This window comes from Manis javanica, chromosome 1, assembly GCF_040802235.1.
Source record: "Manis javanica isolate MJ-LG chromosome 1, MJ_LKY, whole genome shotgun sequence".
Lineage (NCBI taxonomy): Eukaryota > Metazoa > Chordata > Mammalia > Pholidota > Manidae > Manis > Manis javanica.
In genome coordinates, this window is record NC_133156.1 from 106,374,165 (window position 1) to 106,391,223 (window position 17,059).

The 17,059-nt window shown below is 36.4% G+C and overlaps 1 protein-coding gene across 8 annotated transcripts in view; it reads left to right on the forward strand.

The window, feature by feature from the left end:
• The window catches only part of PDE4D (phosphodiesterase 4D), a 1,476,836-nt gene that overhangs the window by 1,439,271 nt on the left and 20,506 nt on the right, over positions 1-17,059 (forward strand). For all 8 annotated transcript variants that reach the window (XM_073235968.1, XM_073235963.1, XM_037022276.2 and 5 more), the window contains 5 exons: positions 12,110-12,203; positions 13,523-13,695; positions 14,292-14,390; positions 15,234-15,398; positions 16,428-16,527. In XM_073235968.1, coding sequence (XP_073092069.1) covers positions 12,110-12,203; positions 13,523-13,695; positions 14,292-14,390; positions 15,234-15,398; positions 16,428-16,527 — 631 coding nt within the window. The remainder of the gene's footprint in view (positions 1-12,109; positions 12,204-13,522; positions 13,696-14,291; positions 14,391-15,233; positions 15,399-16,427; positions 16,528-17,059) is intronic.

Here is a 17,059-nt window from a genome sequence, read left to right on the forward strand (position 1 = left end):
GATGTGCCTAATGCAGGAAGACTGAGGAGTAACAATACTAGCAGGTCACAGAAACACAGCAGCAAGTAGAAAGTTTGAGATGGAGAAGCAGAATGGAGAGAATTTTATCCTGAAAGAGAGTGAAAGCTAGACTGCCCTCATTTTTTATCTACAAGACCTCTTTAGTATTAAAGTTACAGAATACTATCCCAAACCAAATAGAATAGATTGTTTTTCTCAAAAGAATTGAGATTTCTTATTTAACTCCCCTTGTAAGAGGCCTATTACTCAAGCTTAATTCTGTATTCCTCCAGGAGCCACTCCTAATGCCTTTTTAACTTTGTACACAATCATAAAAATGTTCTCTTTTCATCAAAATATACATCCTGAAATCTTTATACAGAGCTCTGTATTTTTTTTATTTTGGTATCATTAATACACAATTACATGAGCAACATTGTGGTTACTAAATTCCCCCCATTATCAACTCCCCACCACATACCCCATTATAATCACTGTCCATCAGTGCAGTAAGATGCTATAGAATTACTACTTGTCTTCTCTGTGCTATACTGCCTTCCACATAACCCCCCGCTACATTATGTGTGCTAATCATAATGCCCACGATTCCCCTTCTCCCTCCCTTCCAAATCACCCTCTCCCCAGTCCCTTTCCCTTTGGCAACTGTTAATCCATTCTTGGGTTCTGTGAGTCTGCTGCTGTTTTGTTCCTTCAGTTTTTCCCTTGTTCTTATGCTCCGCAGATGAGTGAAATCATTTGGTACTTGTCTTTCTCCGCCTGGCTTATTTCACTGAGCAATATACCCTCTAGCTCCATCCATGTTGTTGCAAATAGTAGGGTTTGTTTCTTTGTTATGGCTGAATAGTATTCCATTGTGTATATGTACCACCTCTTCTTAATCCATTCATCTACTGATGGACACTTAGGTTGTTTCCATTTCTCAACTACTGTAAATAGGGCTACGATAAACATAGGGTTGCATATGTCTTTTCCAAACTGGGCTCCTGCATTCTGAGGGTAAATTCCTAGGAGTGGAATTCCTGGGTCAAATGGTATTTCTATTTTAAGTCTTTTGAAGAACATCCATACTGCTTTCCACAATGGTTGAACTAGTTTACATTCCCACCAGCAGTGTAGGAGGGTTCCCCTTTGTCTTCATCCTTGCCAGCGTTTGTTGTTCCTGTTCTTTTCTGTGTTGGCCATCCTAACTGGCACAAGGTGATATCTCATTGTGGTTTTAATTTGCTTTTCCCTGATAATTAAAAAAGATTTGGAGCATCTTTTTTCTTTTCTTTTTCTTTAAATTAATTTATTTTGTTGTCATTAATCTGCAATTACATGAAGAATATTATGGTGAAGGGTCCCCCCTTCACCATATCCCCCCCACAAACCTGATTACAGTACTGTCCATCAGTGTAGTAAGATGCTATAGAATCACTACTTCTCTTCTCTGTGTTGCACAGCCCTCCCCATGCCCCCCCCCACATTATACATGCTAAGAGTAATGCCCCCTTTCTTTTTCTCCCACCCTTATCCCTCCCTTCCCTCCCTTTCTCCCCAGTCCCTTTCCCTTTGGTAACTGTTAGTCCATTTTTAGGTTCTATGATTCTGCTGCTGTTTTGTTCCTTCAGTCTTTCTTTGTTCCTATAGTCTTTGGGTTTGAGGTGAGTCTCTTGTAAGCAGCATAGAGATGGGTCTTACTTTTTTATCCATTCTATTATTCTGTGTCTTTTGATCGGTGCATTCAGTCCATTTACATTTAGGATGATTATTGAAAGATATGTACTTATTGTCATTGCAGGCTTTAGATTCGTGGTTGCCAAAGGTTCAAGGTTAGCTTCTTTAGCATCTTACTGTCTAACTTAACTTGCTTATTGAGCAATTTTAAACACTGTCTGGTCATTCTTTATTTTTCTCCCTTCTTATTCCTCCTCCTTCATTCTTTATATGTTGGTTGTTTTATTCTGTGCTCTTTTGTGCTTCCTTTAACTGCTTTTATGAGTAGTTGATTTTATTTTTGCCTTTAGTTAGTATTTGGTTGGTCTGCTTTCTTTGCTGTGATTTTATTTTCTCTGGTGACATCTATTTAGTCTTAGGAGTGCTCCCATCTAGAGCAGTCCCTCTAAAATACCCTGTAGAGGTGGTTTGTGGGAGGCAAATTCCCTCAACATTTGCTTGTCTGGGAATTATTTAATCCCTCCTTCATATTTAAATGATAGTCATGCTAGATACAGTATTCTTGGTTCAAGGCCCTTCTCTTTCATTGCATTAAATATATCATGCCATTCTCTTCTGGCCTGTAAGGTTTCTGTTAAGAAGTCTGATGATAGCCTGATGGGTTTTCCTTTGTAGGTGACCTTTTTCTTCTCTCTAGCTGCCTTTAAAACTCTGTCCTTGTCCTTGACCTTTGCCATTTTAATTATTCTGTGTCTTGGTGTTGTCCTCCTTGGGTCCTTTCTGTTGGGAGTTCTGTACACTTCCATGGTCTGATCGATTATTTCCTCCAGTTTGGGGAAGTTTTCAGCAATTATTTCTTCAAATACACTTTCTATCCCTTTCTCTCTCTCTTCTTCTTCTGGTACCCCTATAACGCAGATGTTGTTCTTTTTGGATTGGTCACACAGTTCTCTTAATATTGTTTCATTCCTGGAGATCCCTTTATTTCTCTCTGCATCAGCTTCTATGCGTTCCTGTTCTCTGGTTTCTATTCCATCAATGGCCTCTTGCATCTTATCCATTCTGTTTATAAATCCTTCCAGAGATTGTTTCATTTCTGTAATCTCCTTCTGGACATCATCCCTTAGCTCTTGCATATTTCTCTGCAGCTCCATCAGCATGGTTATGAGTTTTATTTTTAATTCTTTTTCAGGCAGACTGGTTAGGTCTATCTCCTTCTCAGGGTTTGCCTCTGTGATCTTGGTCTGTATCAATTTCTTCTGCCTTTTCATGGCAATAGATATATTTGTGGGGAGCTGGTGCGTGTGTTGGGTAAGAGAAAGTCCCTTCTTGCCAGTTTGTGGCCTTCCTCTCGCAGGAGAACAGCGGCCTCTAGCAGCTTGTGCTGGGCAGCTGCAGGCAGACGGGGCTTCTGATCTTGCCCGGCCGCTGTGGAGTTTATTTAGCTCTGCAGTTGCTGTGGGTGTGGCCTGCTCAGGCTGCTTCTCCAATATGGCGGAGCCGCGTTGGAGGGGGAACAGACGTGGTGAGGGGCCTCCAAGCTGCACTGCAGGGGTTCAGGCGCCCAGAGTTCCCCGGGATTCCCAGCTGCTGGGCTAAGTGTCCCGGGGCACTTCTGTCCAGCTGTGGGGTCCCTGTCCCTTTAAGACTTTCAGAAAGCACTCGCTTTTCTTTGTCCTGGGTGTGCCGTCTGCAGGGACCCGCTCACATGTCTAACTGTCCTGTTTCCCTAGTTTCCAGCACCCCACGCACACACTGTGTGTCTGCGCTCTGGTGCAGATGGCTGGGGCTGGGTGTTTAGCAGTCCTGGGCTCCCTCTCTCTCCTGGCTCCAACTCCTCTCCTCCCGCCGGGAGCTGGAGTGAGGGGCGTTCGGGTCCCACCAGGCCGTCGCTTGTATCTTACCCCCTTTTGTGCTGGGATCTCACAGGTGTGGATGTAGTCTGGTTGTCCTGTCTTCCGGTCTCTCTTTTAGGATTTGTTGTATTTGTTGTATTTTCAAAAATACATATGGTTTTGGGAGGAGATTTCTGCTGCTCTACTCACGCCGCCATCTTGGTTCTCCCTCCTGGAGCATCTTTTCATGTGCTTGTTGACCATCTGAATTTCTGCTTTGGAGAATTATCTGTTCATATCTTCCACCCATTTTTTAATTGGGTTATTTGCTTTTTGGTTGTTGAGGTGTATGAGTTCCTTATGTATTTTGGATTTTAACCCCTTGTCATATATGTCATTTACAAATATATTCTCCCTAACTGTAGGATGCGTTTTTGTTCTGCTGATGGTGTCCTTTGCTGTACAGAAGCTTTTTAGCATGATGTAGTCCCATCTGTTCATTTTTTATTTTGGTTCCCTTCCCCAAGGAGATGCATTCAGGAAAAAGTGGCTCATGTTTATATTCAAGAGATTTTTGCCTGTGTTTTCCTCTAAGAGTTTTATCGTTTCATGCCTTACATTCAGGTCTTTGATCCATTTTGAGTTTACTTTTGTGTATGGGGCTAGACAATAATCCAGTTTCATTCTCTTGCATATAGCTGTCCAGTTATGCCAACACCAGCTGTTGAAGAGGCTGTCATTTCCCCATTGTATGTCCATGGCTCCTTTATCATATATTAATTGACCATATATGTTTGGGTTAATATCTGGACTCTCTATTCTGTTCCACTGGTCTGTGGGTCTGTTCTTGTGCCAGTACGAAATTGTCTTGATTACTGTGGCTTTGTGGTAGAGCTTGAAGTCTGAGAGCATAATCGCCTCAGCTATATTCTTCCTCCTCAGGATTTCTCTGGCTATTCAGGGTCTTTTGTGGTTCCATATAAATTTTGGAATATTTGCTCTAGTTCGTTGAAGAATGCTGTTGGTATTTTGATAGGAATTTCATTGAATCTGTAGATTGCTAAAGGCAGGAAGGCCATTTTGACAATATTAATTCTTCCTATCCATGAACATAGGATGTGTTTCCATTTATTGGTATCTTCTTTAATTTCTCTCATGAGTGTCTTGTACTTTTCAGGGTATAGGTCTTTCACTTCCTTGGTTAGGTTTATTCCTAGGTATTTTATTCTTTTTGATGCAATTGTGAATAGAATTGTTTTCTTGATTTCTCTTTCTGCTAGATCATCATTAGTGTATAGGAATATAATAGATTTCTGTGTATTATTTTTGTATCTTGCAACTTTGCTGAATTCAGATATTAGATCTAGTAGTTTTGGAGTGGATTCTTCAGGGTTTTTCATGTACAATATCAGGTAATCTGCAAACAGGGACAATTTGACTTCGTCCTTGCCAATCTGGATGCCTTTTATTTCTTTGTCTTGTCTGATTGCTGTGGCTAGGATCTCCAGAACTATGTTGAATAAAAGTGGGGAGAGTGGGCATCCTTGTCTTGTTCCTGATCTTAAAGGAGAAGCTTTCAGCTTCTCGCTATTAAGTATAATGTTGGCTGTGGGTCTGTCATATATGGCCTTTATTATGTTGAGGTACTTGCCCTCTATACCCATTTTGTTGAGAGTTTTTATCATGAATGGATGTTGAATTTTGTCGAATGCTTTTTCAGCATCCATGTAGATGATGATGTGGTTTTTGTTTATGTGGTGGATGATGTTGATGGATTTTCAAATGTTGTATCATCCTTGCATCCGCGGTATGAATCCCACTTGATCATGATGGATGATCTTTTTGATGTATTTTTGAATTCAGTTTGCTCATATTTTGTTGAGTATTTTTACATCTATGTTCATCAGGGATATTGGTCTGTAATTTTCTTTTTTTGTGGTGTGTTTGCCTTGTTTTGGTATTAGAGTAATGCTGGCCTCATAGAATGAGTTTGGGAGTATTCCCTCTTCTTCTGCTTTTTGGAAAACTTTAAGGAGGATGGGTATTAGGTCTTCACTAAATGATCAAATTCAGCAGTGAAGCCATCGGGTCTAGGGATTTTGTTCACAGGTGTTATTTTTTTATTACCAGTTCAATTTTGTTGCTGGTAATTGGTATATTCAGATTTTCTATTTCTTCCTGGGTCAGCCTTGGAAGGTTGTACTTTTCTAGAAACTTGTCCATTCCACAGAGCTCTGTATTTTTTAACCATACACAGTGCATTAGGTTTCAGGTTTTGTTTTTCCCCCATATCAGATGTATAATAAATCATCCCTTCCCATAAACGTTAAAGGTTGTGGAGCTCAGCCATTATATAACAATAGAAACAAAAGGAGCTGAGAACACCCATCCACACGTGTGAGGAAGTTTATTGCTTCTTTTTGTGCATTCTGGACATTAGTTGTATTTCATTTTGTTTTGGACAATGGAAAAACTTTGGTTCTATCTGTGTCAACAGGGAAGCCACTTGATTTGGATTTGAGGGAGGGAGGCAATTAAAATGCCTGATTGCCATTTTCAGAGCAGCTTTTATTTTGAAGGAAGAGACGTCAGAGAATTTTAAAAATTCGTAGAAATGACTCCAAAAGAATTGGCAATCCTTTTTAAGAATGAACTATGAATTTTCAAGAGCTTTATGGTCATTTTTCATTACTGCAAGAGGGAAGCCCCATTCATCTTTTCCTATGGCAGACTCAGCTGTACGGATATCATTATTCAATGGCTGGAGCTGTGAGGAGGAAAACCTGCTCCCCAGAGGTTTGCCCTTGCCAACCAATCACAAAGCAGCGTGTGCTGAGACCACACCCCCTGCCCTGAAAGGCCAGGGGGTGGAGTGCAATTGGTGCATTGTTGGAGTTCTATGGGCAGGGCTTTTGTCACTCCTCCCGGCTTTCCCGCAGTTCCTTATTTGGTAGCTTTTAACAGAACTAGTCTTCCTTGCAGCTAAGCATCTTGACATACATTATTCATTAAGCCCTGGAGCTCAGGGAGAAAAGATGCAGACCCTTGGATCTTTGGATGTTTCTTTATTGCATGAATTTTCTTTATTCAGAATAGTTGTAGAATTCTGTTCTATTCCAGAGTTTTATGAATGGCATATATTCAGTGGGAAGACAGCTGGATGGGATCTAATGCAAGGCTTTCTTATATATACTTAATTACCAAAAATCTTTAAAAATCCACACACTGTCTGGCTTGTAGATGTTGTTAAAGTAACAAGGTTTTTGAAGATACACATATTTTAGAACTTACTGTCTCTCCATATAATCAATCAAAAATGCCTGAAGCAAACTATTTATTGTCAGTGTCTTGGGGCTACATAAAGGTAAGATTTATTTAAAGCCTTTGAAAAATCCTGATTACTCTGATTATATAACTGATAGTTTAATAAATTACAATGTAGTTAAGCTTTCTAAACATTTATTTTTTTCCATAGATATGAACTACAAAAGAAATACATGTTTTTAATTGTCAAGATAAGGAGAAATTGTATAACTTAGTGATTGTAGTTTGCATGTTCAAATAGCTTTGTAATGTGTAGTGACTGTTCTGTCACGTAGTATAAATTTAAGTTGTGCTTTTAAATATCAGGGTAATTAAATAAATTCACTGGAAATAAATTATTGAGCCAAATTACTTAAACTGGTATATGGGTTCGAGTTTATATGCAGCACTTAAAGTTTATAAAAATTGTGGCTCTTTCTAAAAATCTGTACTACTTTAACCTGATAAGTATTTTTTTCCATCTTTGGATATAAAGATCTAGATGACATTAATAATTGATATACTTGACTATTTAAGTGACATATTAAAATGAAAACTTGATTATCCACTTATGAAACTGGAAGAAACTTACAAATTCAAATTATATTGTACTTTGTTAATCTCAAGAAATGAAATTAATACACTGAATTTACTAATCATGTGTTTCTGCTTGGCAAGTTTCTTGCATTCCCTGTGGTAATGCTAGTTTGTTGATCCTATCTCTGTAATAAAAACAGGAGGTAGAAAACCCCTTTGCAGTCCTAAATGAAGCATTATTAAGAAATTGAAATTTATTCTTGAACATTTGAACTAATAACCACAGTATGTATTTTTTAAGAATCCTTTTCTATTACTTTAAGGAGTCTCAGATTGAAATATTTTCCATTTTCTTTGTTTCTTTTTGGAGGAAAATTTCATCTTTGCTGTGAGATTTCCATGCATCCTAAGAAAACTTATTTCAGTTTTAGTTGTCCAAGTAGTCGTGATTCTCCACTTTCATTTAAATCTAGCTATGGCCCCAATTTTTAAAATTGTGTTTAAATGTACAAGTTTTCATTATTTGAATTTTGCTAGCCATTTCTTGGCTTAAATATTTTTTAATACAGAGAAGTACAGAGCATAGACAAGGAAACCCCCATAATCTCCCTGCAATTCAGCTCAGCTTCAGACAGCTAATGTGTGATGACATTTTTTGAGGACTTCCCATTTGTGTTGCAGTTATGAACAATATCTCCAAGAACCTAAATACAGAATTTTAGTGCTTATCTTTTTTAGGAAAATTTTCGCTGGATCGTTTGTTTATGTTTTTAGTACTCTGCTTCTAAAAATGCTTAAGAAGGACAAATATGAATATGTTTAGTCTTAATATACATTTCAGAGGATTTATTTTTACACAGCCAATGAGTATTTTAGTTTTTCATGTTGATGTCTACCAAACTTGTAGTATATAACAGTGCAGCGTATTCAAATAATTTTTAGCAGACTATTGTAGGAAGAAAATAAGTATTTTCTTAATATTTGACCTTTATCACTTTCTTAATTATATTCCAGCAGGCTATATAATGTACCCAGCAGCACATTGACATGAATGCATAAGTATAGGGGTCAAATTTAAGAGTATTTCAATTTTGTTTTATTATTTAATTTTGCTTCCACAACATTCTTAAATGGAGAACATAAATGGAGAACGAGTTTAAGAGGCAGAATACACTATTCAAAGCAACTGCATTTTCACCTTTCTTTATGCTCTAAATGCTGCACACAGACATTCTGATGCATATAATGAGAACAAAGGATTTGAAAGCATTCACTTAGAAATCTTCCTCTTTTTTCTTTGTTGCAACAATAATTCTATATATTGTTTCAGACAACTTAAACCAAATCCAATCAGAATAACTCAAAATATTTAGAGATCACTTTTAAAAATATCTTTCTGCATTTTGCAACCAATTCTTTTGAAAAGCTGTTCTGTATTTTATGTCTTCTAAATCTGTAAAGTGAGAATTATAAATGTTCTAGGAAAAATTCATCTTATTCCTTCTCTAATATTTTCTCCCTCATGATAATTTTATATAGTTATCATATAAATGGTATGTAGTTATCTTAAAGTGAGAGAAATTCCACTTATTTTAAAATGATTGTTGAATAGTTTAGTTTATTGTTCTTTAGTTAATACAGCTCTGTACTCTAAATTGTAAAATCAACTACCAGGATAGAAAGCACTGATGGTAATTTTTGAGGTTATTAATTTAGTTTCCCTGGCTGAAAGTTACATATCAGCACCAAAAAAAAAAAAAAAAAGGGAAGCAATTTTAATTCCTTTTAGAAAATTCCCTTATGTTATAACTTAACTGATTGAAAATTATCTTTAGGAAATATCCCACACCCTTACCCTTGGGAAGAAAGACAACTGCTTAAAATATTTTGTCTTCTAATTATGTTAAAAGGAAATGTTGACTTCCTTGGAGCACCTCACAAGCCTTAGCAGGGAGAGAGGTGTGTGCTGAAAGGTTCTCCATCCCACACTGTTGGGTTTTGAACAAAGGCAGAAGTGTATTTCAGAATATGTGTATATGATGCAAAAATAATCCGTGGAATGTACAGTCTGTCAATTATTAGTCTGTACAAAAGATTCCTGTCAATGGCATTTTTTTCATCTTAGTTACCTATACTAACTGGCTATTTTGATGAATTAGATAAACAAACTGCCAGGCAAATTACACTTCATTCTCTATATTGCTCCATATAAATCAAATAATTTGTATAACATATCTGCAGGCATTATGCAATTTTTCTGCATATAGCAACATATTCAGCATATAGCAACATATTCCTCATAACAGGTTGCTTGCAAGTTTGAAGGCAGTTTTGTGGAAACTCTGGGTCCCTTTTTAACTTTTCCAGTTGCACCCTCCTCCACCATCCAAGCTTGCATCATTTTTTTAGTTACATTGAGAGAAATGCCTGGAGCGCAGGTGGACAGCAGTTGCTGTATAAACTGCAAAGAGACTTGAGTGGCCAAAAGCCTTGCCTAGTCCGCTGTCTGGTAGAAAAGGACTTTGTCATTGACAGGTAGTTCTCAATAGCAACTTTCAGCTCATAGCACAGATAACTCCAGGTCAAAGAGATATTTCATTAAATGTATGTTTTAAATGTTTAGCAGACAATTTTTTATTTGTTTTGCCTGAAGAACAGATTTTTCTGAGAGTAAATTTCATTTGTCAAGCAAGGACTTACTTTCCTTTGGGCTTTATACATTGTATTATTTTTATATTTTTGTGGTATGGTGACCATTTCCTATATGAATAATATCCTAAATTATTTTTGGGGGAATGGATAGGGGAACTAGGTATCTATATATATATTTTTTATGGATATAACTGTAGTCTGATCTTCCATCTGTTTTGTCTACACAATGATAAAAAGCAGCTGTCTCAATCTAAAAGGCCTAGGGAACTGGGTGATAGAGAGAACTCAAATGATGTTGAGCACCTACTAAGTGCTAGACTAAATGCAAGACACCTTCTCTTAGCCCATTTAATTAGTTGATAGCCAATAATTTGCTCAACAAAATAGAGCTTTATAAAGGATGTCAGAAAATGTTTTGAGCACTGTTGTAAATGTTTTCATTAATATTCTTAGCAGGCCCTAAATTTTATTTTTTCCCCAGTGGGTCATTGTAATAATGCCAAGTGAAAACAAGCAAAAACCTATGTTTAGTACACTGCATAGTGCCATTTTAAAAATACTTAGAAAAAAGAATTATAGAAGAAAATACAGCTAAAAATATATGATTATCTGTAAGAATATACATGATTTCTGGTTTTTTTCTGTATAGCTTTCTAGGTTTCTGTATCACACATGTATTTTATAATCAGAAATGAGTTATAAAAAGTACATAAAGAAAGTAAGCTTTGTGTTCCTGAGTTTGAGAATAACCTTTCTAGTCCTGCAAGCTAACAACCAGAAGAATTTGTATTGGTTATGGCCCCAGACTTGCATTAGCTGTGGTTGCAGGAGAATGCTAATATGTACTTCTTGTATTCAGCAGTCTATTGAAATATTTTTGTTGATCTCCCTCAATGCTTTGTGGTGATAAATTCCTATACCTAATCTAGATGATTTTGAATTACATTGAGTTAGGATTCCTTGGTATCAGATATGCAAAGAAGCAAGATTTTATTAAAAATTCAAATAAGCTAAATTAAATACTGAGTTAGAATTACATTTCAAACACTAAGTGAATTCACTACTCTCTTAATCCACATCTAAATGAGAATTTTTGGTGAAATCCAAATTTTAAAGGCTACTAAAGTAAGATATTTGACTTTTTTCTCAATAATCTATGTATAGAAAAAAATGTATTGTTTCTGTATGTTAAAAGAAATGCTAAGGTGTATTGAAAGGCCTATTTGGGCTATTTTGGGAATCAAAGGAAGACACGTAAGAAACAGCTGATGGATGGGAAAGTGTAAAATTTTTGAGAATTCTGGTTTTTGGTAATGCCATATAATGGTGGTAGATAATTACAGTGTTTCTTTGGATGAAATTGTCACCATGTCATCAGTTAAATAAACTGTGAGGTAATGAAGTAGAACACTGACAACTGACCTGTTTTGTATTTGTGTGACTTCGGAAAATGGATTGGTAAATCCTGTGGATGCTAAGAACCAAAAAGTGTTACACTGTCAACTTGAGAAAAACTTTGAAAAAGGAACATTACATAGTATCTATTCAAATGTTTTATTTTTCCATAGTTCTGAAAGGATACTCAGTCTTGCTTTGGGTTAAAAATACATTTCAGCCTCTAACCTGTATACACATTCATTTCTGCTGATGACAGGTGACAAACTATACTTCGCTTTATTGTGTGGTAGCCCTTCTATATGCTTATAAATTAGCTTTTTTTCTTCTCTAAATACACCTTTTTTTTAATTCCCTTCTTTCCCCTTAATATCCTTGACTGTCTAAATCTGTACAGTACAGTAGCCACTAGCCACAAGTGCTATTTAAATATAAATTAATAAAAATTAAATATTTCCAAAATTCAATTCCTCATTTGCAATAGCCACATTTCACATGCTTAACAGACACATGTGACTAATGGCTGCTGAAATAGACAGCACAGGTTGCAGAACTGCCCAGCATTGCCTGAAGTTCTCTTTCATCGTGCTGACCTAAATTGTCAGAATAATTTAAAAATTCTTTGGGCATGTTTTCTGTATCTTGGGGTATGCTTTTATTGTCTCACATTTATCTCTTGCATTATTTCATTTTATCCTTTTGTTTTGCAGTTTAAAAGGATGCTGAATCGGGAGCTCACCCATCTCTCTGAAATGAGTCGGTCTGGAAATCAAGTGTCAGAGTACATATCAAACACATTCTTAGGTGAGAATAACAATTAAAATGCAATCAAAAATTTTTCTTTAGAATTACTTGTTTTGGGAGGTGAACTGGGCCATCAACTCATTTTTGGAAACCAAACACGTGTTAGGAATTCCATTGTTTTCACTTTAGAATCTTAAGGTGACAAAGTACTTTTTTATCTTTTAGTTCCATTCATTATTTTAGAGATGCTCTGAATTAAAGTTGTATATTGCCAGTTTTTCCAGAGTACTGAACTGAAATATGTATTGTATAAAGGTCTAGGCACGCTTTCAATAAATTCTTGTTAAATGCCAGCCATTACTAAGCACTAAGGATTTAATGGAAAGTTAGAAAACAGTCCCTGTCTTCAATGAGTTATAGTCTAATGACACCAAGCCTGGTACATCGGTGACGCTAGCATAATAATTGCTAAAGAAAAACTCGTTGACAATAAAGCTGATATTATGGGGTACTGGGTCAGCACCACCCCCACCCTCCAGCTGCAGAAAGAAAATACAATAAGTGAAAGACAACTTGAACATATCCTTGGTTTGAATTCACTTTCAAAACAAAATTACTCTAATACCTAATGAGCATATTCAGTAAACGTTCACTGCAGGGAACGCACTGCCTTAATACAGTGGGGGACTGTACTGAGCCATCTTAAGTCATTTATTGGAAAACAACAATTGAATCTGATATTTACCTGTCAGATAATATTGCAGATTCTCTGTGCTGCCCTTGTTACATCACAATGCTTATCTCACTATAGTATAGAAAATATAAAATAGCAGAAACCATGTAAGTCATTCAGATATGCTCTTTATACTCCCCCTTTATGACCTATGTCAGTAAGCTGCTAGGTTCACACACTGCTGTTTTTACGATATTTGCTTATGAAGTTTCTGCCATTTCATAGAAGGTATTGAAGGCATCCTTAGTTGACAAGAGCAGTTTTCAAGCCACTGAGTGAATTTGAAATAAAGATAGAGTTGATAAACACTGGAAATAACCAATGTCTTTTGCTTTTTCTAAGTCTACTATAATTCTTGCAAAAGTTTTTATTATGACATTCTATCAAAGAAGTAACCACTGAATATACTTGATGTTAATTTAATTTGAAGTGGTATTTGTTTGTTTAATTTTGTGTTTCAGGTTATGTTAAGTCCACATCACATTGTAAATACTCCACATGATATTATAACTTCTCTAAAAGAAGGTTTTTTTGGAAACACCCCTCAGAATATATAATGATCAATTAAAATCTGCCCAGTTATACATGTTATAATAAAAAAAAGGCAGAATAGTAAATGTAAAACATTTTCTAAATCTTTCTTAAGATAAGCAACATGAAGTGGAAATTCCTTCTCCATCTCAGAAGGAAAAGGAGAAAAAGAAAAGGCCAATGTCTCAAATCAGTGGGGTCAAGAAGTTGATGCACAGCTCCAGTTTGACTAATTCAAGCATCCCAAGGTTTGGGGTTAAAACTGAACAAGAAGATGTCCTTGCCAAGGTAAGATGATTTCAAGGATCAGGATCATAAATATGCAGTGATGCCTTTGAATAAATTTTGATTCCTTCTCTTTTGAATAGATGGAGAAGTTCATTAATTTGTGGGGTTTTGTTTTTGGAAGATGGGAAAGCACTTTATAAAGTGCTTTTTCTAAGTGATTGAGTTTCATTAATAGGTAGATTTAGAGAGGTGGTTTGGTGTGTATGTTCTTTTTTGCATCTTCATTAGATTTGATCTTAAAGAGATAGAAATCTTTTATATCTTCTTGGTCTTAAGAGACCAGATTTTTCTATTAAAGGTTTCTTGTGAATAGATTTTATCTACTGAAGAAATCTTTGAGATTGATATTCAAAGTTTGTAAATACGTTGTATTGTCAAAGGCATAGTATTAAGTAAAATACTCTTCAGTTTTCAGTACATTTAAGTGAGTTCGCCCAAAGTTTGCCTATATTTCTATTGTACATTCATTACTTTTAAAACGAAAATTTTCTTAGATCTAACAATCTTCATTAAAATGAGTAATTTTTAAAAGACTGTGTCCATTGATCATGTTCTACTCCCACCTACTAATTTTTCCTATCTTTCTTTATCCCCAGGAACTAGAAGATGTGAACAAATGGGGTCTTCATGTCTTCAGAATAGCAGAGTTGTCTGGTAACCGGCCTTTGACTGTTATCATGCACACCATTTTTCAGGTAACGTGGTCATGTTCTACCTTTCATTTATTTGGTGACAATGTCCAGTCTGTGAATTCTGTATGCATTTTATTATCTTTACTACTCACCTTCTTTTGCTTATCTTGGTAATTTTTTCTTATTTGCCCCTTTCCCAAGGGAAAAATGATACAGAAAGGTTGGAGTGTGGGTAAAACACAAATAGCCCAATTTTGTTATTTGTTTCCATTTAAAAAAAAGGTGTGATATGGGAAAATTGAAGCATTTCATTAAAATAAGAGTTTAAAAATCATCTACATGACCCTGACACAAATAGAGAGCAGAGTGCTAACTTTAAAAAGTGAGTCAGCCCCTTGCTGACTAACCTTTGAATGCCTTTTCTCCAGTCATTGGTGCACTCTCTCTTCTCCATGTCAGCTTCTCACTCTTGTGGAGCTTTTGCCCCCCACTCAGGGTTAGGATTTAAATGAGGATTTAGAGATACTGCAGACTCCCGCCCTGGAGAGAATGTTGAGTTTCAGGTGGTGTGGATCCAGTGGCTGAGTCAGGGGGGCTGGCCCGACACCCCCTCTGTGATCATGGGACACAGACGTTTTTCATAGTGGGCAGCTCCTACCTGACACCGTACATCCTGGGTTAAGCACTGTTGGGGCCCAGCTGAGTTGACAGTTCAACTCTGGGTTTGTCCTCGAAGTCCCTGAACCTTTGCCAAAGTGTCTGTTTTCCTCGTTAGACATTGTGAGGGTGCTATTTCCACTTCTGGGTTATCCATATGTGACACTGGGTGTGATTTTTTGGTTAACACTCCCTATGGGAAGTCTTTTCATATAAGGCAAAATGTGAAATGGATTTCTTTTCCTACAGGAACGGGATTTATTAAAAACATTTAAAATTCCAGTAGACACCTTAATCACATACCTTATGACCCTGGAAGACCACTATCATGCTGATGTGGCCTACCACAACAACATTCATGCTGCAGACGTCGTCCAATCAACGCACGTGCTGTTATCTACACCTGCCTTGGAGGTAAATCTGCTTTCTGAAATTTCAAGACCACTCACCCTCCACTCCTAAAGGTCTCTTGAACTTCCATATTGAAGGATCTGCAGGGTGGAAAACAATTGGCTCCACTGAATTATAGGGGAAAACATGTTGTGTGATTCATGAGTGTTTGATGCATTTTTGCCTGTGAAGGTTGATAAAGCATTTGGAGATCATCTGTATGTAACACTGTTTCTTTGAAATGATCTAGTAGACATTTGAGACAGCACATCTGGCCCATTCAGTTTTGGGTAGCTTGTTTTCTAGAATATAATCTGATGGTTTTTGCATTTATAGTTCAAAGAATGATTATATATAAATCATTGATATTGTATATATATAGTAATACATTGATATTTTTATAGAATGTATTAGAAAGAAACACATCTTTAATTTTACCAAATCCTAAGTAGTTCCACTAAGTGTACTAAGACAATTCAGTTTCCTTAATTATTTGGGATAAAGGTTCTCATTGGCTGACATATTTTATAGTTCTGACATTTTTCATTATAAAATTGTATTAGTAAGTCATTTGAATGAATGGTTCTGAACTGGGGGTGGTTCCTTCCTTTTTCTCCTGCCCACCTGTAATCCCCCGTGCTCCCAGGGACATTTGGAAATATGTGGAGACATTTTTGGCTGACACAGCTGGGGAGTACATGCTACTGGCACCTCCTGGATAGAGGCCAGGGGTGCCACTTAAAAATCCTACAGGGCAAAGGATAGCCTCCCACAACAAAGAATTATCTGGCCCAAAATATCTGAGACTGAGAGTCCTTGATCTGAATGAAAGAACAGGAAAACATGGTTCCTATCATTAGTTTTATATAGATTCTCTAAGTATCCCTAAGCATCTTAAATACTTTTAAAGTAAGCTGTTATTTTCTTTTTAAAAATAGTTTGAAGCTTCATTTTGTTCTCCATCAAATTCTAGGAATCAATTTCCCATTGTTTATGCTTTTAATTCATATTAATATTGAAGAATAATGTTATATCCACTGTCTAATTTTCCAGGCTGTGTTTACAGATTTGGAGATTCTTGCAGCAATTTTTGCCAGTGCAATACATGATGTAGATCATCCTGGTGTGTCAAATCAGTTTCTGATCAATACAAGTAAGTGAAGTTCACTTATTTTTGCAGAAAAAAAATTCTGTACTTCACAATGAGGGTGTTTATAAATTCAGAGTGTTTCAAGAGCTACTGTTCTTTTGAGATGTGTAAATATGTGTTGTATTTATAGTGGAAGTTAATGTAATTCAGTTCTAAAAATTACTGTTATATCCCATGAGGGAGGCATACATGATGCATTCCGGTACTTCTCTAGAAATAATGTATTGCCAAGTTATTAGACAGAGTAATCAAAAGTGAAAGTTGGCAGAAAGATTTATATTGCCCCTACAGTTTTAAATAAAAGAAAGAAAAAATATACCAGAAATAATGTTAAACATTCTTCATGTTATGTGGGTTGTTATTTAATCCTCTTCCTAAGCTGTAACTAGTCCCTCCTGCTCCACCACCATGCCCAGCTCTGTTCTTTCCTTTTGAAAATCTCCAACTGAGGGCAATAGGAACTTTTCTTTTGCTTGTTACCTTTTTTTACTTCTCTTTTATTTCAATAATTTTTTTAGCCATTACATTTCTTCTC